Source organism: Choloepus didactylus, chromosome 6 (assembly GCF_015220235.1).
Source record: "Choloepus didactylus isolate mChoDid1 chromosome 6, mChoDid1.pri, whole genome shotgun sequence".
NCBI lineage: Eukaryota > Metazoa > Chordata > Mammalia > Pilosa > Megalonychidae > Choloepus > Choloepus didactylus.
This window is the reverse complement of record NC_051312.1, coordinates 70,334,781-70,360,887: the sequence shown is the minus strand read 5'-3', so window position 1 is coordinate 70,360,887 and position 26,107 is coordinate 70,334,781. Positions and strand designations below refer to the sequence as shown.

The 26,107-nt window shown below is 45.5% G+C and overlaps 1 protein-coding gene and 1 pseudogene across 1 annotated transcript in view; one reads left to right on the top strand and one right to left on the bottom strand.

Annotated features, from left to right (window-relative positions):
- The window catches only part of GALNT18 (polypeptide N-acetylgalactosaminyltransferase 18), a 418,859-nt gene that overhangs the window by 208,989 nt on the left and 183,763 nt on the right, over window positions 1-26,107 (bottom strand). The window contains 1 exon segment of the mRNA XM_037839960.1: window positions 13,851-14,017. Coding sequence (XP_037695888.1) covers window positions 13,851-14,017 — 167 coding nt within the window.
- On the top strand, window positions 20,988-21,114 carry LOC119538957 (annotated as a pseudogene).

Genomic DNA, 26,107 nt, shown 5'->3' with positions numbered 1-26,107 from the left:
AGCACAATACTGTTGGACCATTCTTTTCTTTTGCTTTTTTTAAAATTTTTCCATTATTCCAACTGCATGCAAATCTGTTGGTATTTTTACAGCCGGGAATGAATATCCCTTGTGTAGGACAACATCTTTGAAACATTAAACAAAGATTAGGCAGGCTCTGGGCCAAGGGATGATGGGGGGTTTGGGGGGCATGGGGGAGACGTAGCAGCTGGCGGCAAGCAATCTGGGGAGCTCTGGTTTTATTTCATCACTACATTGTGATTTTCTCTTCCAACCATAAAAAATAACAGTGATTCATGGTTGCACAATTACTTGTCATTCATCATTGTTCTGAAAGTGGCTCCAGGTAATGTGGGTGGTGGAAAAAGCTCAACCCATTGTTAACAGGGACTCACACACCATCTGGTCACACATGCACACACACACACACACACACACACACACACACGCCCAGGTGTGTATATGTTTGCATGCCCTGCTCATATATGCCTGCCACCAAATAAATGCACCCCCCGATCCACATCCACCCACAGCATGTGCATATATAATGCACACACACATCCATACACCCCTGCACACTCATGTGCACACAGAGGCATACCAACTTATTCATCCCTATTTCAAAGGAAATAGAAGTTGCCTCACTCTCACAAAGTAACCTGAAGCATGGCTGTCAACCCTTCAATTATCTCTCATCTCTGACATGACCCTAGAAGCCCCTGGACAACAAGTCTTTCCTTCCTGAGGAGACAGTCAACTCTTCTCTTAAGTTCTTTGCCTCCAGCTTGCTGGTTCCTGCTGCCTAACTTCTCTCTCCCAAGAGGTGACGGGAGAGAAGAGAATGAGGAAAAAATTCAAGTAAGTCTTGCAGAATCAGACAACCTCAGTGCAACAGAGACAGCCTTGCTTATTAGTTGTTTCGGTTTGCTAAAGCTGATAAAATGCAATATACTAGAAATGGGCTGGCTTTTAACAACAGGGATTTATTACCTTACAAGTTTACAGTTCTAAGGCCATGAACATGTCCCAATTAAGGCATGAACAGGACGATACCTTCTCTGAAGACTGCTTACCCGTGAGCCTGGGCTCCTCTGTCAGATAGCAAGGCACAAGGCGATGTCTGCTGGTCCTTCTCTCCCGGATTTCACTGCTTCAGCTTCTGCCTTCTCAGTCTGTGGCTTTTTTTCTAAACTTCTCTAGGTGTTTTTCTCTTTCTTAACTTCTGTCTCTCTTAGCTTCTCTGGGGCTGTTTCTGTGAGCTTCTCTTAATTTCATCTCAGTGTCAGTAAATACGTTTTATCCTCTTATAAAGGACTTTAAAAAGAGAATCAAGGCCCTACTTGAATGGGATGAGCCACATCTCAGTTGAAACAACCTAATCAAAAGGTCCCACCCACAATAGGTCTACAGCCACAAGACTGGATTAAAAGAACATGACCTTTTCTGGGGTACATACAACTTCAAACTACCATAGTGGTTAAGGGCACAGGCTCTGAAACCAAAAAGATGGGTTCAAATCCCACCTCTCTGTGACTCCAGACAAGTTCCTTAACTTCTGTATACATGTTTCCTTGTCATATATAATAATGTGATAATGGTTCTTACCATTTTCCCAGGGCATCAATTAATTTATATAAAGCACTTAGAATAGTTTCTGACACATGCTGAGTGTTCATTGAGCTGGGGTTCTGGGTTGGGAACCCTCCAAGTCATCAAGATCAGTGCCTGATCAGGACTCTGTCTACCTGGGAGCACTGGGAGCCACTCCAGTCTGAGGTACAGGTCTGAAGAAGTGGGGGTCAAACTATAGCCTGACCAGAGTCAAGCCAAGGTAGGTGGTGACTAAGCCAGGGTCCTAGGAGCCAGCCAGCCTGGGGAATCCCTCCTGACCAAACCTGCCTTCTGCCCTGCACTGAAACAGATCCAGGACCCGAGCCCTCACCTGGAGCCAAGAAGGGTGTAGGAGAGGCTCACCTACGCCAGGGTTCCAGGGCACAGGCCTACCATTTTAGTGGGGTGAGGGATCATCCTGGCTCTGGTCCGCCCTCTCCAAGAAGCAGTGGGGTCGTCTGGCTGCCACAGGACAACCGGGTAGGACAGAACCTAGTCCCCACCCTCCAGGCTCCTAGGAATGTTGTGAGGGAAAGAGGCATAGGTTCCAGAACTAGAGGATCCAATTTTGAGTCTCCATCCTACTACTTCCAGGGAATGTGACCTTGGGCAAGGTATTTTTTAACCTCTCTGAGACTCAGTTTCTTCATCTATGAAATGGAAATGGTAAACACATCAACTTCCCTGAGGGATTGTGAGTATTATTTTGTCAACAAGATTTTCTGAATGATGATGTGTCTAGCACAGTGTCACTGTGCTATTTGCTGGAATACTGAGATAACTAAGGCCATGTCCCTCTCCACAGGGCCCTTACAATTTAGTAAGTAAATAGCCAGTTAAAATACAGTGAAATAGCGAAGAAGCCAGGGAGCTGTGTGGGGAGGGGTTGCAAAGGGATGGGAGAACCTTCCAGAAGTTGTGGCACTTGAGCTGAACTTGAAGCTTGGAGCCAGGCAAAAGGGATGGGGAGGTGGGGTGGAGGAGGGACATTCATTCTCAGAAGAGAGCTAAGCAAATTCCCTGAAGACACCATTGCCAAAACCTGGGTTTCCTAGCCATGGACCACAATATCTCCAAACAGTGCAGACCAGAAGGAAGAACTGAGACTGAACTAAGCAGGAAAACAGCATGGGGCAGGGAAGGAAGCCTGGGTGAGAGTCAGAAGACCTGAGGTCCCATCTCAGCTCTGCTGTTCACATACTGTGGGAGCCTGACAAGTTTCTGCCCTACACAGGACCTCAGTTTCTTCCTGAGAGACAGATGGATGTATGATTGGCTGACCTTGGGTTCTGGGGCCCCTGACTATCAGTGTGCCCCTGTGACACTGTGGGTAGGGAAGGAACAGCTCTATTCTACCTGTTTTTTTAGAACTGGACCTAGGTCTCTGCCTCCTCCAAGCAAGGGATGTGAAAGCAAAGGTGGTCAATGTGAGGACTGGATCCATGAGCAAAGTCCAAGAGAGAGACAATTCAATCTCAGCTTTCAAGTGTGGGAAGAGTCATGTCTTGTTTGCAAGCTGCAGAAGAGGACAGGCTGTATCGAGCTGGAATTTTGTCAGGCAAGTCACTGCCAAACAATAGCAGATCAAAGTTTCCAGGGAATGGGATTCTTAAAAGAATGTTTGATATAACCATGACTTTGATGTAATTAATTTTGAAATTTCAAGTGGCATGAAAGAAGAGTGTAAAATTTTTAGGTTAATCAAAAGGGGACATGAGTTGAAAAAGGAAAACAGAGAAACTGAGTGGGTTGGTTTGGATGTATTATGTCCCCAAAAATGCCATTATCATTCATGCAGTCTTGTGTGGGCAGGAAACATATTGGTGTTGATTGAGTTGGAGACATTTGATTGGAAGTTTCCGTGGAGATGTGATCACTCAACTGTTGATGAGATCTTTCATCGGATAATTTCCATGGAAGTGTGGCCCTGCCCATTAAGCATGGGCCTTGATTAGTTTACTAGAGCACTATATAAGCTCAAACAGAAGGAGCGAGCTTGCTACAGCCAAGAGGGACACTTGGAAGAATGCACATAAACTGAGAGAGGAGCTGCAGCTTACAGAGACATTTTGGAGACGGCCTGTGGAAGCAGACTTTTCCTCCGGAGAAGCTAAGAGAGGACAAACGCCCCAAGAGCAACTGAGAGTGACATTTTGGAGAGAAGCTGAAGCCCAGAGAGGAACGTCCCAGGAGAAAGCCATTTTGAAACCAGAACTCCAGAGCAGACGCCAGCCACGTGCCTTCCCAGCTAACAGAGGTTTTCTGGACACCATTGGCCATCCTCCAGTGAAGGTACCTGATTGTTGATGTGTTACCTTGGACACTTTATGGCCTTAAGATTGTAACGGTGTAACCAAATAAACCCCCTTTATAAAAGCCAATCCATGTCTGGTGTTTTGCATTCCAGCAGCTTTAGCAAACGAGAACACTGAGTATGGCAAAGGAAAGGAGACAGGTAGGGGCGGCTGAATTGTAGGAAGTGGTGACTCAGGAACAGGTGGTCAGGGAACCTGGAAGGGGCTCGTGTCCACTGAGCACCTGCTATGTGCCAGGTACTAAAGTAACTGTGTCCACCTGAATGAGCTCATTTCATCCTCACAACAATGCGGTGGGGGCAGATTTTCAACAAGGAGACTGAAGCCTGAGGAGTTAAGTAATCCTTCCCAGAGGTAGCATTATTACTGATGCGATGCTACCCCAACTTGCCCTTGCAATACTGCATCTAGTTACTACCTTTAAGGCCATATTCTGTTTTTATGGCTAAACCCAAATGCTTAGCCTTGTGCTCAGTACAAAGTATGTGGCCATCAAAAACTTGAATGAATGAATGAATGAACAAATGAAGTGAATGTGCAAGTAGACGAATGCCAAGAATCAAAGGCAGAGATGACTATCAGCTGGAAATCCTGTTGTTTCCCTCCCTCTGGAGGTCTGTAAGGGCTGAATCACTCAGTCCCAGCTAAAGACATTGGCCCATTGGGATTCACTGCAAAGTATGGTAATTAAAACCAGAGACTCAGAGCTGTGTTCCTACCATTTTCCTGAGATAACAAGGCAGAGGAGCCAGGGGAGGGGAAACATCGCCTTGGAGTTGCAGAGCAGGCAGGACCTGGCTTCTACTGTCAGGGAGGCTTGCAGAGGTTGGGTAACAGAAAGGGGGAGGCTACGAATGGCCATCTAACTCCCCAGTGAGAACTGAGCTCAGGTCAGATTGGATTAATGGCGGGAGAAGCTCCCCCTCTGCTCTGCTTCTGCCCTCTATTCAGGCCATCTTCCTGGAATAAGCAGGGGTTTCCAAGGACCACAACCCAGGTTTCTCAGCTGCAGCACAGATAGGGGACAACAACAAGAACAGTGATTCACAATCGTCCCACTATATCAGAATGCCCTGGGAAACTTATTAAAAAAGAGTCCAGGCCTTGCCCCAGGTACACAGAATCAGAATTAATTTGTTCTTTCATTGAATCAATATTTATTGGGCACCTACAAGTACCAGATCCTATTCTAGGTGCTAGAGACACAGCAATGAGCAAATCAAAAGCCCCTGTCCTGAAGGAACTTATATACCGTGGCAGGAGAATATACAAATAAAGAAGGGAAAATAAAATAAGTAAGCATAGTATGTCAGCTGGTGATAGGTGCTATAGAAGAAAAGAAGCAAGGAGGGTTGGGGAGTGACAGGGGTAAGGGCTGCCATCACATGGGGTGTCCAGGACAGTCTAGATGAGAAGAGAGCATTTCAGCAAAGCTGGAAGAGGCCAAGGGGCACGTTGTACAGGGATGTTTAGGGGAAGAGCATTCCAGGTGCCGGGAAGAGTTAAGTCCCAATGAATCCTGAGTCATTGGTTCATATGATATAAATTTCCATATTTTTAATCAAGCTCCAACTCTAAAGTCTGAGACCACTGCATCAGAGTGACAAGACCCTACCTAAGAGTCAGCCCCTGAAAAAGTGGAGCTTGCTTAGGAAATTGCTAAGGAGACTGTGAACATCAACTTGAACTCCTGCCCAAGGAAACTGGTGACGCCTGTGCCCTTGGTAGAGAGGCTTGGATGAAGAAAGTCAGAGACCAACTGCCCCTCTCCTCTGTCTGTGGAAACACAGGCCTGACCCCAAAGCACAGGTGCCAGCAGAGGAGGGTTTGGGGAGAGACAAGGCACCAGCACACACACACCTGTAATAACCCCCTGCAAAGGAAGGCTTAGCCAGGAAGAGACCCTCCCGGCCCTGCGCTCCTGCTTCATTTAGAGTTTCAACACCAAAGTCCCTCCCATCTTGTGTTATCTCATTCAAGCCTCCACGTAAGCCCTCAGGTAGGAATTATACGTCCCAATTTTATAGATAAGGAAAATAGGGTTCATGGAGGTTAAGAATACACAGCTAGGTAGAAGCTAGAAGAGCTGAAACTGAAGAGCTGGCCCAGAGCACACTGTTCCAGCAAGGAGAGAAAAGCAGGGCCCCTAACGGCAGCTTCGTGTGGCCTATTATGATCATCACTATCCTTATCATTATTCTTGCTGTTATTTTTATTACGATTATTTTAACTCGGGGCCTCCTTAACACCTTGCAGCTTCCACAGAACTTACACTCCCACGGGATCCTCAAGGACTCCCTAACGCAGGCAGGACAGGGCCAGGCCTAATAGCCCCACATGCCAGAGGGAAAACCAAAGCCCAGAGACCCACAGCCGGCAAGTGACAGAGCTGAGGCTGGGAGCCCAGCCCTATCATCTGTCATCCCCATTTTATATTTATTTACAGAACATCCAGATGTCTGGGACTAGATCTGCTCCACCATTCTCTCAATCCCCTTGGCCAGCCTGGTACTCGATAAATGTTCACTGCACTAACCGAGCTGAATTGGCCTGACTTGCAATGAATTTTAAACGAAAATTTTCATTCAGATGAAAATTCTGCACTTCGTGAGAAGATGCCTGAAAGAAGCAGTCTCCAAAATGGAGCCTGCACAGGGTATTTACCCCAGTACTTGCCTCCAAGTCAGGCTGAGCTGTCTGAAGGGTCCTTCAACCCGAGCCGCTCTCTCTCGTGTCTCTTCCTCACCTCTCAGAGCTCAGCTCAGGCTGGCTTCAGGGATCCCAGAACTGGTCACCTCCCTCTCCCAGTCCCCACAGGGGTCTTCCACCCCACTCCACACCCCCTCCCACCAGGGCTCCACCCCCACCCCATCCCCTCCCAGGCCCTGCCTTCCACTGGGTGCTGGGACTGAGCACCATTGCTCTGCATCCCTCTCACTTACTATCCCCATTACCTCCCCAGGGCCCTATTCACCCACTGTTCCTCCTGCATGGGAATCAGGGGCCCTTTTGTCCCCCCATATCCATCTTCTCCTCCTGCCTCAGAGACCCTGCTCCAAACCTTGGCCTCAAGGGACTCAGGTGCCCCCACTCCCACCCCTGAGACCAATTAAGCTACTCGAGGCAAAGCCTGGGCACCCAAATTTCTTAAAAGCTCTCCAAGCCATTCTAACATGCAGTCAGTGTTATGAGAACACCTGTCTTTAAAAAGGGAGAGAGAAACAGAATAAAATAAAATACAACAAAATCAAGTAACATAATAGAATATAACAGAAAATATAGAATGCTTTGCACATTGTAAGAAAAAGTATTATTTCAGAAAAGTTTTCTTTCAATTGTATGTGCACATGGCTGTATATAGGTGTGTCATTCTGGATCATGGAGATGTATTTCTTGCTGTAGATTATGGTAGAATCATATTAAAAAAAGAAAACAAAACAACACCCTGCTCCAGTTTGTGCTATAGCTCATTATTCTCAGTCAAAATCCCTGAGAGAAAAGCCTACCCACACTGTTTGTTCATTTTCATTTGACTTCTGCAGCCCCCACCTCCAATATTCCACTAAAGCTGCAGGCCAAGGTTACCAAAGCCTCTTCTGGGACCCCTTGTCCTTCCACCTGCCTGTGGGCTCAAACACATAAATGACTCCCTTATTCCTGAAATTCTCTCCATCCGTGGATTCTGTGTTGTTCTTCGGATTCTCCTGACTGCTCCTTCTCTCACCAGCAAGTCCTCTTCCTCCTGATTCCTGAATATCTTACACTCAGCATTCTCTCAGGCTTCTGTTTTTTGTTCTCCCCTATTCTCTTTCAACACCCTCTCCTACTTCAGTGGCTTTGATTCCTCTGTGCCCAAGACCCCAAATCCACATTTCCCATTTTTCGTCTCCAGTCTTGCAGTGCCAGGGGCACATTCCCGTCCTGGAAGTGGAGGTGGGGACTCCCAGGAGGAGGAACCCTCACAGTGTTCAGCTCACGGGCATCACCCCAGGCAGGTGGGCCAAGCAGGGTGAGTTTACCAGCCCCATTGTACAGAGGAAGAAACAAAGACTCCGAGAGGTAGAGGAACTCGTTCATGGTCACTTACCCAGTAAGTGGTAGAACAGGTCCTAGAGCCCATGACAGAACCTAGTTTAGAGTTCTTTGCCTTCACACCAAGCACTGGGAGCTCAGCACGTGCAAAACGGAAGCTACATCTCACCCATTAAACCAGAGGTTCTCAACCAGAGAGTGCAACAGAATCACTAAGAATGCTTTTTCAAATAGAGCTGCCCAGGCTCCACCTCAAACCTACCAAATTAGAACCTTCTGGGAGAACCTTTTTGTTTGTCTAAGCTTCATATTTTGAAATCATTATAGATTTGCAGGAAGGTACACAGAATTGGACAAGGAGGTCCATGCACCCTCGAATGTTAATATCTCACACAACTGTAGTACAATATGGAAACCAGGGAATTGGCATTGATACAATCCACACGGCTGGTTCACATTTCTCCATTGTACATGCACCCATTTGAGGGGGTGTCTATAGTGCTATGCAATTTTATCACATATGTAACTTCTTGCAATCACCACCACAATAGAGATACTCAACTGTACCATCACCACAAAACTCCATAGGCTGTTTTTTTTTTTTTTAGTTTTACCGTGGTAACATATACACAACACACCATTTCCCATTTAAACCACTTTCATGTGTACAATTCAGTGACATTAATTACGTTCGCAATATTCTGCTGCCATTAACACCATCCATGACTAAAACTTCTTCATCACCTCTGTGCTGGTTTGAATCTACTACATACCCCAGAAAAGCCTCGTTCTTTAATGCAATCTTGGGGTGGGGAAGGCAGACTTATTAGTCTTTTGATTAGGGTGGAACCTACTGATTAGGTTGTTTCCATGGAAACATGACTCACCCAACCATGGGTGAGAATTTTGATTAAATTATTTCCATGGAGAAGCGAAGAGAGAAAGAAGAGAAGTTCAGAGAGAAAAGCTAGAGAAGCTGAGGGAGGACACACAGAAAACAGAGAGAAATCACAGAAACAGAGAGAAAGCCACTGAAGCCAGAAGCTAGAAGCAAAGAAATGTGGGAGAGAAGAGAGACCAGCAGATGCCACGATGTGCCTGGCCATGTGACAGAGGAGCTGGGTATCACCAGTAGCTGGTCTTCAGGGAGAAAGCATTGCCTGCTGATGCCTTGATTTGGACATTTTCATGGCCCAAGAACCTAACAACTGCATGTAGACTCTGAATATTCCAGGCTCTGTGGCCTCTTGACAAAGTCCTTCTCAGCTGAGATATTACCATACCGGGAAGGTTTTCATGACACCTGGTCACCTGATAAATGGCCCCTGTGTGGGCCCTGCTGTGGCCCTCATCACACACCTGCCTCATGGCTTGGCTGAACCAGCAGACTCCAGGCAAAGACCCAACTGTGTCCTCAGGCCCCTCACCGAAGTCTGCATTCCTGACACCACACATGGGGTGTGGAGATGAGGCTGTTGAATGGTTGCACAAGGACATATCCCCACCACATTCATGGATATGGCTCCCATCTCCAAATACCTGAGCATTTCCTCAGGGGAAATACTAACTCACAGGTAAGTGAAACATGCCCAAAACTCTTGTGGGGACTGAAATCTGCTCATTCAAATCTCTGTTAGTTAACCTTCCTGGGTCAAGAATCTTGGAGGTGATTTCCTAGCAGCCTACATTTGTATTATAAGTAAGTAAGTAAATAAATAAATAAACCACCACCACCCCCAAAAAAATTATTTCCACCCCTTTAGGGTGGGTCTTAACTAGATCACTGGAGTCCTTTAAGAGAGCTCACAGAGAGAAGGAGCTCAGAGAAGCAGAGAGAGAGATTTTGGAGAGGAGCTAAGAGACGTAATCCAGAGTTTGCCTCCAGGAGAAACTAAGAGCTGATGCAGACCAAGACACTTGGAGACGCTTGGAGATGCAGACAGAAGGACCTTTGGAGATGCTGAGCTAAGAGGTGAAGCTCAGAGTTTGCCCTGGAGAAGCTAAGAGAGGACCCCCAGATGCTTAGATGCACAGGAGCTGAGAGAGAGAAGCTAAGATAGAAAGAAGCCCAAAGACATTTTGGAGAAAGTCACTTTGAAACCAGAACCTGGGAGCAAAGGACCAGTAGACACCAGCCACGTGCCTTCCCAGCTGAGAGGTATTCTGGATGCCATTGGCCTTTCTTCCGTGAAGGTATCCTCTTGTTGATGCCTTAGTTGGGACACTTTCATGGCCTTAGAACTGTAAATTGGTAAGTTAATAAATCCCTTTATAAAAGCCAAACCATTTCTGGTATTTTGCATAACAGCGGCTTTAGCAAACCAGAACAACCCCACACGGGAATTCAGTACCCATTGAGTAGTTACTCCTTTTTCTCCCATTCCCAGCCCCTGGTAACCTGTAATCTACTTTCTGAATCAATGAGTTTGCTTACTGTAGCAAATTTCACTTCATATAAGTGAAATCATACAATAGTTGTCCCTTTGTGTTTAGTTTATTTCACTCAACATGATGTTTTCAAGGTTCATTGTAGCATGTATCAGAATTTTATTCTTTTTATGAAATTAATATTAATAATAATCCTTTTTATGGTTAATAATATTGCATTGTTTGTATATACTGTATTTTGTTTAACCATTCATCTGTTGATGGACACTGGGTTGCTTCCACCATTTGGCTATGGTGATTAATGCTGCTATAGAGATTGGTGTACAAATACCTGTCTGAGTACCTGTTCTCAATCCTTGAGGTATATACCTAGAAATGGAATTGCCAGATCATATGATAATTCTATGTTTAACTTTCTAAGGAACCACCAAACTGTTTTCCACAGTGGCTGCACCATTTTACATTCCTACCAATAATACACGAAGATTTCTCCACATCCTCACAAATACTTATTTTCTGTTTTGTGTGTGTGTGTTTGTTTGATAATAGCTATCCTAGTGGGTATGCAGTGGTATCTCATTGTGGCTTCTCCTTTATGGGCAATGATGTTGAACATCCTTTCATGTGCTTCTTGGTCATTTGTATACCTTCTTTGGAGAAATGTCTATTCTAGTTCTTTGCCCATTTTCTAATTGGGTTGCTTGTCTTTTTGTTGTTGAGTTGTAAGAGTTCTTTATATATTCTAGATATTAAACCCTTATTGAGATATCATTTCCAAATATTTTCTCCCATTCTGAAGGTTCTATTTTCACTTTCTTGATAATGTTCTCTGATGCACAAAAGTTTATAATTTTCACGAAGTTCAATTTATCTATTTCCGTTATTGCTCATGCTTTTGGCGTCATATCTGAGACTACATTGCCTAATATAGGGTCCTGAAGATTTTCCCCTACATTTTCTTCTAAGAGTTTTATGGTTTTAGTTCTTATATTTAGGTCATTGATCCATTTTGAGTTAATTTTTATATATGGTGTGAGGTAGGGGTCCATTTTCATTCTCTTTTATGAGGATATCCAGCTTTCCTAACACCATTTGTTGAAGAGACTATTCTTTCCCCATTGAATGAACCTGGCACCCTTGTCAAAAATCAACTGGCCATAGACGTACACGTTTGTTTCTGAACTCCCAATTCTATTTCATTGCTCTATCTTTTCTATCCTTATGCCAGTATCACAGTGTTTTGATTACTATAACTTTGTAGTAAGTTTTGAAATCAGGAAACAGAAGTCCTCCAACTTTGTTCTTCTTTTTTGAGATGGTGTTAGCTACTTGGGGTCCCTTGTCATTCCATATGAATTGAGTGATTGGCTCCTTGAGCTTTGTTTTTAAAAACTCCCCAGGTGATTCTCATATACACCCCTGATAAAGAACTATTCACCAAGCCCACTGTTCCTCCTGTCTCCCACTCCTGGGCCAATGCACCACCATCCTCTGGTCACCTGGCTTGAAACTCTGAGGCATCATTGACCTGCCCTCCTTTGGTTACCTGCCCATGTCCACCTGGATAGGACAGGTCTGTTGGTCAAGAAGTCCAACATATTTTTTGTTATAATATTTCTCATGCCTCTGTCTTACTTTCCATTCCTGCACCCACCAATAATCCAGGCCCTGTGATTTTTTTGTCTGTACTGCTGAAATAGCCTCTTATCCATTTTTCTTCTTGAAGATGTCTCTTTCCCCAACCAATATCATAAACCATGGCCAAATCTTTTAACTTCCCAGCTTGAACCATACCATTCCTCTGAATAAAAACTTTCAATTATTCTTATAATTTACAAAATAAAGTCCAAACTCTTTAATTCAAATGTGAAATCTTCTATGCCTGGCTCCTTATCTAAATTTCTCAAACTCAATGTCAGCTTCTCCCTTTTACCATATGCATTAAGGACAAATGGTATACTTAAGGACATGATGAGGTTCCCACCATAGGTAAGAAATGAAAGGCCCCAAGATTTCTTCCTCCTAGTGCTTCATTCTCTTCTCTCTTTTGTTACATGAAAAAGTGCAGCAGAGTGGGGCCTTGGGATGCCGATTACTGGGGGTGTCCTCACCCTTGGAAAGTCAGGTAGACCACTGCCGGTGGCCTCAGAGGAGACTGGTTCTTACATCCCTTGCCTCCTTACAATTTAGGGGTGAGATGGTCCAGCAGGCCTGGGGAGAGCCCAGGGGAAGGGTGCATTGGAAGGCTAATCAAACTGTTAGTTACTGGGAAATGGGAGCTTTCTTATGCATACATTCCTTGAGAACCAAGTAAGGTGATGGTAAGACAGCTACTGGCCACTTCTTGTCTCCCTCACGGTAGACAATTGCCTTTAAAACTACTGCTGCCTATTTGTTGCCAAACTTGACAACTTTTCCTTCTTCATGTCCTTGGAACAAAAATAGTAAAAATGATTCATAAGCACTGCCCTTCAGAAAGCTCTAAATTCCCCATGACAGTGCTGCTCTTACACTTATTACATGATATGATGATAAAATGAGAGAGAAAATTTGTTTATTGAGATTAAATATATTTCAATTATCTGATATGTTTCGGCTTTAATTGATAACAAAACACAAATTGCCCATTTGAACTTCTCATTACAGCAGCTGATTCATCAGGGAATTTACTGCCTGACTCCAGAGAAGGTTCTAAAGATAACATGAGCCCAGTGATTCTACGATCCAACGACACAGCAGTCTATTTTCAAAATCATGCATTATCAGAAGCACATCCATATAAAAGGTACTATCAGGAGCACTAATTTTTAAACCGTCTCAAAACATGATCTCTAAGTTTGGGGAATATTATCAGGGTGGGATGTGGAGAAATCAGAGGTGATGGAATTGCACAAAGGGAAAGAGGTAGCTGATAATGGCTGGAGAAGGGGAGAGAGCGATGTAAAAACTTCAACAAGGAGTTTGCAGGCCACCCAGGGCCTTGCTGGGGCCATATGGAACAGAGAGCAGGTAATTCAGCAATGACACTAGACCTTCAACAGCTATGTTGCTGCTGTTGGGTGACACATCCACTACCATCCCCTTCCTTACCACCACTACAACATCTACCACAACCTATACCATCAATATCTCTGCCATCATCACTTCCACTCTAACATAATGCCAACCAACAATCTTCCAGGACAAGGAACATCACTTATGGAAGTGTTCAGTATATACATGGTGGGGATTGAGATCAGAGCTTTTTACCTCATATTGTGGTAGAATGTTGGAGGACATAATGGCCAGCCAGTAAGGAAATGCTCAGGTGCAGAAAGGGTGCACCAATCTATGCTAATGAAACTTCCAGAATAGTGTCCACCACCACTGGAAGGTGACATCCCAGAGAGAAGGAGCAGCCATGGAGACACTTGAGAAAAACAGAACCCCGAACAGAGGCTAAACTCTCTGCTCAGACGTCAGCGCAGAGCATGGTCCTGGACCCACAGGAGCTCAGGCACTCACCATTACTGCTGTTGTCATCCACCAGGATGATCTCCTTGAGCAGGTGTGAAGGTGTGCGTTCAATGGCTGAGTGGATGGAGCGCAGCAGCACCGAGAGTGCTTCATTGATGAAGATGAACACGATGCTCACCTCTGGCAGGCTGTCGGGGAATGAGAGGTTGCGGCACCTAGAAATAAGAACAGCCAGGCTCTTAGATCTGTCAGTGGCTACATTGGCATCACCCTAGGTGCTGGACCACCCCAAGTTAGCTTCAGCTTTGCTGGAGGGCTCAACAATCTAGATTCTTCTCAGGGCCTCTTCTTTGATACACTCAAGACAAGCTCTACGTGGAAAGCAGATGGTCCCACAACCATGAAATCCAGCCTGCCTCACAATGGAGTCTGAATTTGTCACTGACTATCCTGGCTCGGCAGTTGTGCCTGGCCCCCAGTGGGGACTCGCTGAGTATTTCCGGAAAGAATGACTCAACATTTCTTATCCCAACAGGATTGAAAATACAACCAAAGGGAAGTCTTAGCACATCAAAAAATGGCAGTCAACCCCAAGGTGAGGCCAGGCCTCAGGAGAGAAAGAGGTCTCCTCCCAGAAACTTCTACTGTCAGATCCACTCTCCTACACTCCAGAAGACACACTGCCTGTAGCCTCTCCTCCCTCTCAGTCATCACAGGGATCAGGCTCCAGAATTTGCTTGAAGCCAGAGTCAATCTCAACATGAAAGAGGGATGAAGGGACCCAGGCAATTGCCAAGTCCAGTCTAATTTGACAGAAGAAGACACTAAGGAGCAGAGAAGTTGAGTTCCCACATCCAGCTGTACCATGAGTCAGCTGCCAGGCTAGAATCTAGCTGACATCTACGCCAGGGTGCATCCCTGAAGGAGAAATGGCCGTGGGAAAGACTGTCTCTAATTGTCCCATATCCCCCTAGCTCCACTGGAATCCTGAAGCAATTTGGAGGTCTCTTCCCAAAGAACATGCAGCAATATCATAAAAGAATACATGCTATTCCCCATGTGAAGAGGAACACACAATCCTGAAATCCAACTCCGTAAAGAGGTAAGATACTTAGAAGTGCCATGGTTCCCGAGGGCATGTCCAGTTACTTCCTCTGCTAGCATAGCCTCTGGAGGCACAAAACCACCACAGGTGTCCTTCCCTGCTGGAAACTAAATGATGTTCCAGAAGGCACTCAGCTCCTATCTGACAGGGCCAAATCAGCCTCTATTCCAGGCACTGGGCTTAGAGAGGACTCTGCCCACTCCCACCACTTGGTGCTGAAAGCTCCAGGGGCTCAGGGCTGGTGACCACGTTCCACTAGAGAGTGGGAGGTGCAACCAGGTTAGAACCTAGAGTAACGAGCAGAATAACACAGGGCTCCTGCTTGTCAGTAATTAAAGTGCGTGCAGGAAAGGAATGGGCCTGTTCTTCCTTAATGAGTAAGGCTGCCGGATAACCTCACTGAGCAATTTGGAGAAATCATTGTGGGGCCCCAGACTGCTTAAGAGCATGAGATTAATAAATTAAAATCACCGTCTCTATGGTTACCAGAAATTTACAGAAACTTCTCCCATTCAATTTCCAGCTCTCCTTCTCTCTCACCAAAGGGAGAGGGGGAAGGGAAATAGTTGAGCCCATCCCAAATCTGCTTCATATTTAAATTTTTAATAAATCCATCAAGTTAACAGATTGGTGTAGAATTCATATATTCTTGCATTCATTAATGGAGCAAATATTTATTGCGCTTCTTTCATGAGGTAGATACTGTTCCAGGCACTGAAAGTATGGCATGGACTAAACCAAGTCCTTGTCCTTGTGGGGCTTATGCTTTGACAGGGGAAATGGACAAACATGGAAGCAAACCATACAGTTTCATAGAAGTGCTAAGATGAAAAGTAATGCACAGTAAGAGGATAGTGTAATGTACTGGCAGCTATTCTAGAAGGAGTGGTCAGGGAAGGCCTCTCTGTGGAGGAGAGATTCAATCAGAAACATAAGTGGCAAAGAAAAGTGAGCCATGCAAAGGTCCAGTGGGGCTGAGGAAACAGTGCCTATGGCTGGAGAGGAGGGAAGTGGGGGAAACAGCTCATTTAACTGCAATGAAGGGATAAAGAAGGTGGGGCCAGGGTACTTCCCCTTGATGAAGGAGAAAGCTTGCAAAGCCTTCATGAGCTGGCATTTTCCAAATTATTTAGTTGTGAGTGTGATTTTTATAATAGCAATTAGGAGGTTTATGGTTAACAGTCAAATAATTCCTTCTGGTTGGTATTATTTACGGATATCAAGATTGGCAGCTGAGTTTTCCTTAGGCATGGAAAACTGACAGGGATAAGTATGTGACACACAACCTATTTGCTGACTGCATTTTTAAAACAACACTATACATGGTCAACTTAAAGCACATTATTTTTCTTCTATAAAAATATAATGAACAGCTTCAATAAGGTCAATATGATCTTTACACATCAACTGTCCTACCCTCTAAACTCCCCCAGGAATGAAGGCTGTGTCCTTTTATTTTTGATCATTTTTCACTCTTCCCAGGGGTTTCCTCTGAGTTCTCAGAGCCTTGCTATCTGGATCTCCAGGTGGTTCCCAGGAGTTTTTCAGAGTGAGGGGCTAACTGCCTTCCCTTACTCTCTTCCCTTCTTAATTTGAATATAACTGTTTGTCTCCCTCTTCCAAGGAGACCAATTTAAATTTTTCCTAGTACAGCCATGCCAGTCCTGATGGTTTGCGGTGCCAGTCTCTAAGCATCTCCTGACGATCATTTTGCAACCAGAACTGAAACGTGAAGTTCATTTTACAAGCTAAACTCCGCCAATCACCATTTTCATATGAGGGACTCTTTTGAGCGTAAGGTTTTTACATGAAAACTCTTTTGAACCAAACAGAACACCTATTACATTGTCTCATATTTGTCCTTGTTTATTGTCTGTCCCCTCTTCTACAAGGCAGCTCCCGGGAGCAGGGTTTCTGTGTGGCTACTGTGAGCCCCTAACGTTATGCCAGGGCCTGGGACATTCCCTGAACACAAGTGCTCAAGAAATAATTCTGGAAATAAACGAGGCCCACCCTCATTCAGTCTGGGCACGCCTTAACTAATAACGTCTTCACAGGTCCTGTTTACACATGGGTTCACACCCACAGGACCAGGGGTTGGGACCTGACCTTGCCTTTGTTGGGAACATGATTCAATCCCCAACACAAGGTTAATAGGTTTGTCTATTTTACATAAAGCCTACATGTTACATCTGTGCCACTGAAGAATGTTCCTTTCTCTTAACACCTCCTCCCCTCAAAGAGGAGTCCTGTCCTCTCCCCACCAGCATATTCTGCCTCTTCTGTCATCCCTTATTTTGAAATTAAGCCCAGGTCTTCACATTCTGTCTCCAGAAGTTCCCAGTTCCTTACTCTGTAATTAAATGATCCCTCCAGGCCAACTGTTCTGACCTTCCCTAAATCCTTCTTTCCTCCTCTTCCCTCCTGGGAGTGCTCGGATCCCTCCTCCCAGCCACACGGCTGCCAGCCTTTTCCGGCATCTCATGGCACCTCCCTCACCTTCCAGCTCTTCCATATATAATGCCTGAGTGGGTCTGGGGTTGCAGGCTTGGTGGAGATGGGCAGGACAAGAGAGCTTCCAGGGAAAGAGCACTGGGGGCAGGATGAAGCCATGCAGACACTGCCCCACTCTGCCCAGCCTGGCTGTGTGATCATAGGCAAGGCATTTCACTGCCCTTGATGTCTTGGTCATAGAGTATGGGAGTCAAAACAAATAATAACATCCCTCTATAAAAGTCTGGAGCTTTTATCTCATGCGTAGTAAAAAGAAGGCATCCCATTAAAGACGGAATTTGCAATCTTTCCCTCCCTCCTATCCAACATCTGGTCATCACCCAAAATCCACAAGAAATATCCTCTTACCACTGTCCTGACTAGATAGGGTGATCAATCATCCCAATTTGCCTGTGGCTTTCCCAGTTTTAGCCAATGAAAGTCCCAAGCAAACCAGGATGGTTGGCAACCCTACAACTAGACCACGAGTTTTTTGAAGATAGGGACTGGTCTTGCTCAGTGCTGTATGCACACTGCCCAGCTCAGCGCCTGGCAGATGACATGCATTCCATTGGTATTTGTTGAATAAATGGATATATTCCTTTCAACTTCCCCAACAGATGCACATACACACCACATGAACACACTCAGTCACAGTTCATAATCAACATTGAAGCAGACCTTACAGTACTGACTGAGGAGAGGAGGCAAAAAGAGGGAGAAAGAAGAACATGTCAGGCAAGATCCACCTGTCCACATACCTGCTGGCCACACACACCATCATCACCGTCAGACACTGAACGCAGGACAGGGCAGCCCAAGGCCTTCAAAAGGAACCCATGTCCAAGAACTGCTCCAGAAGAGGACTGCTCCAGACTAAGCTTCGACTCCAGAGTTGAGCCACTTATTTTACCCTCCAACCCAGTGCCAATCCCTATGCGTTTGCCTCTCATATTTGCACTTGCTGAGGGGTCCTCACCTTGCCCCTGCATCCTCCTGTATGTGGTCACCCCAACCCTCTGCTCCACTCCTGCCCACAGCCAGGCAACCTGCTCAGGCTCTCCCAGAACCCACCCTCCCTGCCTACCCCAAATGCCAGCAGCCTCTGCACTCCCATTTCTCCTCTCACTTCTTCAGAGAAGGACCAGAGGACGTGAAATTCTAAGGAACAACACAAGTACAACTGCCCTTCGATATTTAAGCTCCTTGAGAAAGCCTAACTGTATAAGACCGATCCCTTACTCCTTTTAAGAAGAGGCAACTTCTCCTGTAAAATTAAGCCATAAAAGTTCCCTTTTTACTTTTATTCTTGTTCAAAGTCAAACCATTTTCCACTAGAGATAAAAACAAGGCATTTCTGAGAGGGGAGTAATATGGCTGTCTAATAAGCCAGAATTGATGGTCAGGATAAACTTGACTTTATCGATCCTAGCACACATAAGGCAACGGAGGGATGGGGAGTGGCAATATCAGGAGGCCCACAGCAGAGTCCTCTGAGATTGTTTTGAGTTGTTTATAAGGCAAATTCATATCATGAGCTTTAGTGCCATTACCTGCGAGAGTAAGGGAAGCAGGGAGGGACTAAGTGGGGCCAGCATGGGCTCCCGGCCGCCAGACAACCCCCAGGGCAGCAGCAGCCTGACATCATCTGCCGTGGCTGGAGACCTCCATAGTGAATTGGTAGAGTCTCTCCTTCCTTTGAACTCAGAAAATCTAGAAGGTCTTGGTCCAACAGAGCAGATGATTCATGGGGGTGGTTTGGCAAGGGAGCCAGGGGGCATGGCAGACCTCTTCCAGAATGAAGAGGAATATGAGCTGGGGTCCATTTGCCAGTTAGACATTGGGAGCAGGCTCCAACTATGCCAGAGCCCTGGGAGGAGGGAGAAGGAACCTACCTGACAAAGCAGATCAGAAGGTGACACTCTCAGGTAACCACTCCCTGAGGGGCCAGCCTGGCCTCCCTTTCTGTAGTCAGCCCACAAGGACTCAAGTGCACTGTTAACTGCCCAGAGCACAAGGACTGGGAGACTGCCTGGCCCCAGAAGCGACACTATCTTTGGCCCTTTTACAGGAACCGATTTCCTGACTGAAGCCTCCACCCTCCTAACTGCACCCGCAGGACTTGTTTGATCCTCCTCTGGCTCCCTCCAGATCTTTCCAGATTAGATAAAGTCCCAGTCCTGCCAGCTTCCATTCTGCTGTAATGATTGAAACCTGAGGATGATGGCAATACTGGGATTCTCACTGAACATGAGGACAGTTGGGATTTTCACTTCCTCTAGAGCTAAGAGACTCCATGGTCCTTGCTACCATCTGGCCAAGGACTTGACACAGAATATTTGGAAGTAATCATAATAATACTTTCCATTTACTGAGTGATTACGATGTGCCATAAACCATGCTAAGAGATGTATATATATTTTTATTCTTTTATTCCCATTTTATTCCTTCTTATAATTCTATGTGGGAAATATTATTACCCCCATTTTACAGATGAGGGAAATAGGGCTGAGATGATAAGTTATCTGCCTGGGCTTAAACCTGGGATCACTGGACTCCAAAGCCATGTGCATAACCACTGGCCAAACAGTGATCTCCATCTTCCCCTCCATCCCTACCCAGACATGAGTCTGGGGAGACAGTGGTGTCGTGTTACTGGCAACTCAGAGACTTGGTGGGAGAGCAAAAAATGCAAGAGTTGCATTAAAAATGCAGAGAATGTAGTGTGTATATCATGATGACATGGACAAATAAGATGAAACATTCCCGGGCATGTGAAATCTAAAGTTGTCTTCCAGCTACATTGCTCCCTTTGAGATAAACAATACAAGTGGCTCCTTGTATAAAAGTTGCTGTGTCTTCTGCTGGGGTGGTCTCAGCATGGATACACAACTGATGGGACCAGAGACTGATTCCTGAGCCCAAAGTAGCTACTGTTGCGCTGGCCATCAGCCTAGGAGATGCCTGGCACAGAAACTCTGTCTAGTTGGAACTGGCAGTATTGAAGAATGATCATCAGCCCTATCAATCCCTTCCTCTTGGGGCATCTGAACATGAGATACCCTAAGAAGGCTACAAGCAGAAGGCCAAGCAGTAGCAATGAAATGGTGTGAAGCAAGCCAAACATTGTCCAACTGCAGACGTGGACAGTCACTGTGAGAGACCGAGCAGAAATAGAGCAAGGAGGATGGCAGGTCAGAGCCTGTCCAGAATGTCCTGAATCACACTGCCCTCCTCCAGAGCCTGCTTGTCTGGACTCTTTCCTGTGTTTCCCCATCATGCCCCATCACCGTACAATGACTTCCAACCACCCGCGGTCACCCAAGTAGGTTAGGTTCCTTATTCTGCTCTGCAAGCACGCACATAACACAGCAAAGACTCGCCTCCCTTCCCAGGCTGAAATCAGATCCCGTTAGACTCTCACGACCTCCATTGCTCTTTATGTCATTTATATACTATTGTAATGTGTTGTAAGTGTTTTTATGTGTAATTATTTCATAAATGTCAGTGTCTACCAGACTATAAGCTGCATGAAGTCAGGACCACATCTGCTTTGCTCACTAGAGCATCCCAAGTGCCTAACACACAGCTTGTGCAATGGCAGCACCATAGCCAATGGGGTTTATCCCAGGCATGGTTATTGCTATTTAAAAACATTTCCCAAGTGCCTAGCCAACGTCTAGTGCTGAGTAGAAACTCAGAAAGCACTGGGTGGCTGGCTGCACGAACAAATGAATAAAATTCAAATACATGAACAGTAGAATAAATGCAGGCCCGTGAAAGTCCTACAGAGTGTCTGGGTGGGGATTCTACCATGATGTCATAGAAGTACTAGCACTGAGTTGTACATTCACTCCTTGCCTGATTAAGACCTTAAGACTAGATCATCCAATAAGCCAGAGGGGTAGAGGAGAGGATATTGAAGCCAGAGGTCCAGGGATCTGGCAAGATACTACATCTGGCCCAGATGTGGAGGCTACCATAGACACCTGAGGATTGGGAGTTTCAACAGTTCGCAAGAAAAGAGAAATGGGCCTGGCCTGATGCAGGAAGAGAATTTGATACAGACACCACTGACAAGTGAACTATTAGGTAGACATGATCATCAAAGTGTTTAGCTTTCATCCAGAGGCCAAAGTTCAACAAGCCCCCTTTCAGGTGACTCTATGAGTTGAGAGAAAGGAATTGCTATATAAAACACAGATTGTAAGTAGGACAAAAGGGGAAAAGATCATTTATATTGAAAACAACCAACAGGAAGTGGGTAGGCCATTTGTTTTGAAAGCATCTCATTAAAAATCCAGGGAAAATGGGATACCTGGGGCTTAACCCGAAAGCCACTCAGGGAACTCAAGTCAGCAGGTTGGCTGGTGGAACATTCACATGGAGATGTGGGGGGATGCTGGTGAATGGGCCAGGCTGTGGCAACTCCAGCTGAGGAACGTGGGGCAGGGGAGAGCTGCCCAGGCAGGGGGAAGGCAGGCCTCACAGACAGGAAAGGGATGTCCCTCGAGGGCTGGGGAAAAGTGGCTTTCCTGGAACCTCACTTCTCTTTGCTGACCTCCCTGAGCATGGATCTTCTAATGCCTGCTTGGCCCTGCTCTTGCCTGTCCAATGTGACCCTTCTTCCACGTGGCAGTCCTTCAGTGGGTCAGACTCATGACTGTGACCCCCAGGTCATCTCTTTTACAAGGCACAGATCCATATAATGGAAGTAACTAAAAGTTAAGTAGGACTTGCTACACACCAGGCAATGTTCTAAGCTCGCTACATATATTGCACATTGAATCCTTGTATTACTATCCAATTTATAGATAGGAAAACCAAGGCACAGAGAGGCTAGGTAAGTTGCTGGAGGCCACCCAGCTTTTAAGAGAAATGCCTTGGAACCCAGGGAACTGGGTTTTAACTACCACTCTATGATCTAAGCAGAAATGTTATCTGTTTTCCATATTACCCAGTATAGTTCCTGGGTTGTTCTTCTCTAAACATATTCCTTAGAATCCAGTTCTGCAACTGTGATCTGAGTTGCAGAACAGAACAAAATTATCACCATCCTCTTTAAGGCATTATATGTCTATTAATGCAGCCCAAAGATGCATTAGTTTTAAGATCAAACACATCATACTGTTGGTCCATAATGAACTTAACAGCTAAGAACCAGAAGTATTTTTCCAAAATGCTTTAGTTAGGGTATACCTCTCCCAACTGTGTTTGTGCAGTTAGCAATTTCAACACAATAGCAGAATCATTACTAAGGATGTTTATTTCATCCCTTTTGTCCTGAAGGGACCCTCATGGAGGACACATCTTCCACAGACCTCTGAATCTTCTTTGCAGAGCCCAAACTGGGAAACCCCACCTGGATGGGGTGGGACAGGAGTACTTAGACAGTGTGGTATATTGGAATTACAAGATGCAAGTAAAAATACTGGTTCTGCCACATACCACGTGAGAAAAACTTGGACCAGTTTCTCAACCTTGGGAATACTCAATATTCTCCTAACGTAAAATGGAAATAATGATGACTACCTCATAGATATGTAAGGATAAAGTTAAATGGAAAAATGCACATTAAGCAGTTTGTATAGCTCCTGGTATGCAATAAGTGAGTCAGTGGTGGGTCTTATAAATTATTAGCCCATGGACAGCAACTCCAACATGGTTCAGCAATCACGGCCCAGGCTGCTCCACTTGGAGCCATCTCCCTTTCCCCCAACACCTGGTCCTGGACCCCAGGACCAGCTACAAATTTGTGGGACCTAGTGCAAAAGGAAAATATGGATCCCTTTATTAAAAAATTATTAAGAATTTCAACATGGCAACAACAGAGCATTAAACCAAGCACAGGGCCCTTTGGTGTGTGGGACCTCATGCAACTACACAGGTTGTACACTGTATGTTTCCTAATACTAACACAGCCAGTGTAACACATTACTACAAACTCAGTAGCTTAAAACAGCACTCACTGATTATCTCACAGTTCTGGAGGTTAGAAATTCAATAGGGGTTTTACCGGGCTAAAATCAAGGTGTTGGCAGGACTGTTCCTTTTTGGAGGCCCTAGAGGAGAATGCATTTTGTTGCTTTTTCCAGCTTCTTTTTTTTTACTTATTAATTAGTGGGGTTCTAATTTCACTTAATATATATTCTATCCCAAGAAAAACAGTCAGTTTCTTACATTATCTTCACTTAGTTGTACAATCATCCTCACTCTCAACTTGAAACAATTATCATAACATAATACATCCCAGAGCTCTTATCAGCTGCTAATTATTCATCCCTAGTATTAGTGTAGTGTTGGTAAGATATTCCTATTAAATATAGCCTATAAAATGTTATGAGTAGCTTTTGCTTATACCACTCTGTTTTTAACCCTCTGCACCAGTGTCATACTTTGTAAGTATATCGTGCTAAAACTTATTCAGGTTTGTGGTGCTACTCTGTGGGTTACATGCTTTAAACAACCATTTATGAACATGTTCACCTTCAATCGTCACTGAAATTTACAATCCCATTAATGAATCACAGTCCTCTTCCAGCTTCTAAAGGCTGCCTGGAGGCTGCATTCTTTGGCTCATGGCCCCCTTCCATCTCCAAACTCAGCAACAGATGGTCAAGTCATCTCATGATGTTAATTCTGATTCTGATGTCTTCCACAAGGACTCTGGGATTACACTGGGTCCATCTGGATAATCCAAGATAACCATCTTCTTAAAGTCAACTGATCAGCAATCTGAATTCCATCTGCAACTTTAATCCACTTTTGCCATGTAATATAACATATTTATAGGTTCCAGAGACTAGGGTACGGACATCTTTGGGGGACCGTTGTAATGTCTACCACACACACCCATGAAGCTGGCGCTGCCGGCACCCAAAGTTCAGAGGTCTCAAGTGTCTGTTTAGAGTTTGCTCTGTTAAAACAATCTTGCCCATCCAGACCCCATTCCCCTCCCATCCACCCACACTGTCTACACCCACACTGTTGGCAGCAAGTGCTCATGGCAGTCTTGGATGTACCCTCACCTGATCCTTGCAGGACCCTGGCTGAATTCGCCCCCCATTTTAACTCTGCCCTGCTCCTTTCTACTTTGATGTCTGCACAGGATCTCTCCAGCTCTGGATCCAGGGCTCCTTTGTGTGTTTGTGTGTGGATCTGGCCCAGTTGCTCCCACTTGGGGCTGCAGAAAACAGTCCAATTCTCTTAAAACATCCTGCCTGTCTCCAGTCCCAAGCCCCAATCCTCCGGTCAGCCCAAGTGCCAGCCCACTCACTCCTGGAAAGGAGGGGCATGGACCTCAGGGGACACTGGAGAGAAAAGCAGAGGCATTACCCGCCAGGCTCAGAAGCCCCTGAAAATCTGCTAGCAAGAGACAGGAAGCAACACCTGCCAGAGGCTCTGCCTGGAGCTACCCTGGAGGTAGGCCACAGAGTTGCCATAGCAACATGACAGCCCTGGAGCTTGAGGCCAGGCACTCCCCTTCTCCTATCCGGGCCCACACTGCCCACTAGATCAGGAGTTCACCCCTTAGATTTTCCCATGGCTCCTGTTTGGAAATAGCAACCTCAACTTGCAGAAAAGAATATGACATGAGCTGTTGCTGTGGAACTAGTGAGCACTTACATGCCACCTGCCTGACCCAGCTGGCACTGGGGTGGAAAGCCCACCCTCACCTGACTGTCCCAAGCCGGAGAGCTGGCTTTTCCCACCCGTGATCCTCCTTCCCCACCAACTCACAGACGTCCTTTCAGCGAGCTCCCAAAAGATATCTTCTCCATCCTCCTTCTCTCTCCCTCAGGCAAATGACTACCCTGATCTCTTTCTTACACTTTTCGTTTAAAAAAAAAAAAAAGTTTTAATTTGCATGCAGTAAAATGCACAGATCCTAAGTATATATATATAGTTCAATGGATTTTGACAAATGTATAGACCCCATGTAGTCCACAACCCAATCAAGTCTCCTTTTTTCTTTTTGCCCCTTGTAGGTTATTTTGAAGTCCACAGACAATGGGGAAGGGGGTGTGAGTAGACACTGGGAGGCAGGAGGCAGAGCACAGAAAATGCCACTGGAACTTGAGAACCTGCAGCTGGGAAAAAGAGGGATGGAGCAAGGTTCTGAGGGGCAACTTTTCTCAGAAACTATTTGTTGGATGAATACATTAATGAACACTAGCAACCAGCTGGATGAACTTTTTTCTCCTGGTTATTTCTTCTCCTTTGTATAAAGCACATAACAGTTTGGTCCTATATCAACCAGACAACAAGGTGGCTCAGATTAAATCTTTCAGCATCAAGAAAGAAGGAGACAAATAAGGGACCAGTGAGAAGATGAAGGAAGGGAGCACGGGGCAGGATTCTGAACACCTACTCTCTGGTCCAGGAATGAAGCCACATACAACATGAGGGTTAGAGCTAGGAAGAGCAAAGCCAAGAACACAGAGAGCAAAGTGCAGAATCCAAGGAACCCTCTAGGGGCTGAAGTCCCCAAAAGCAAACAGGAATTAACAAGAATAAGAGGGGCAGCGGCTCAGGCTAAAGCAAGGCCCACCCACCAGGATTCTTCCAGAAACTGCTGGTCGAATGGGCCTCCCTCTCAGGAACTCTCCCCTCCTCCTCTCACCCCACGCCCCCACCCACCTGGATCCAAGTTCCAGCATTAGCCACGGTCAAGGCAGCACTCTGAGCCTTGGCAGCATGTACAATG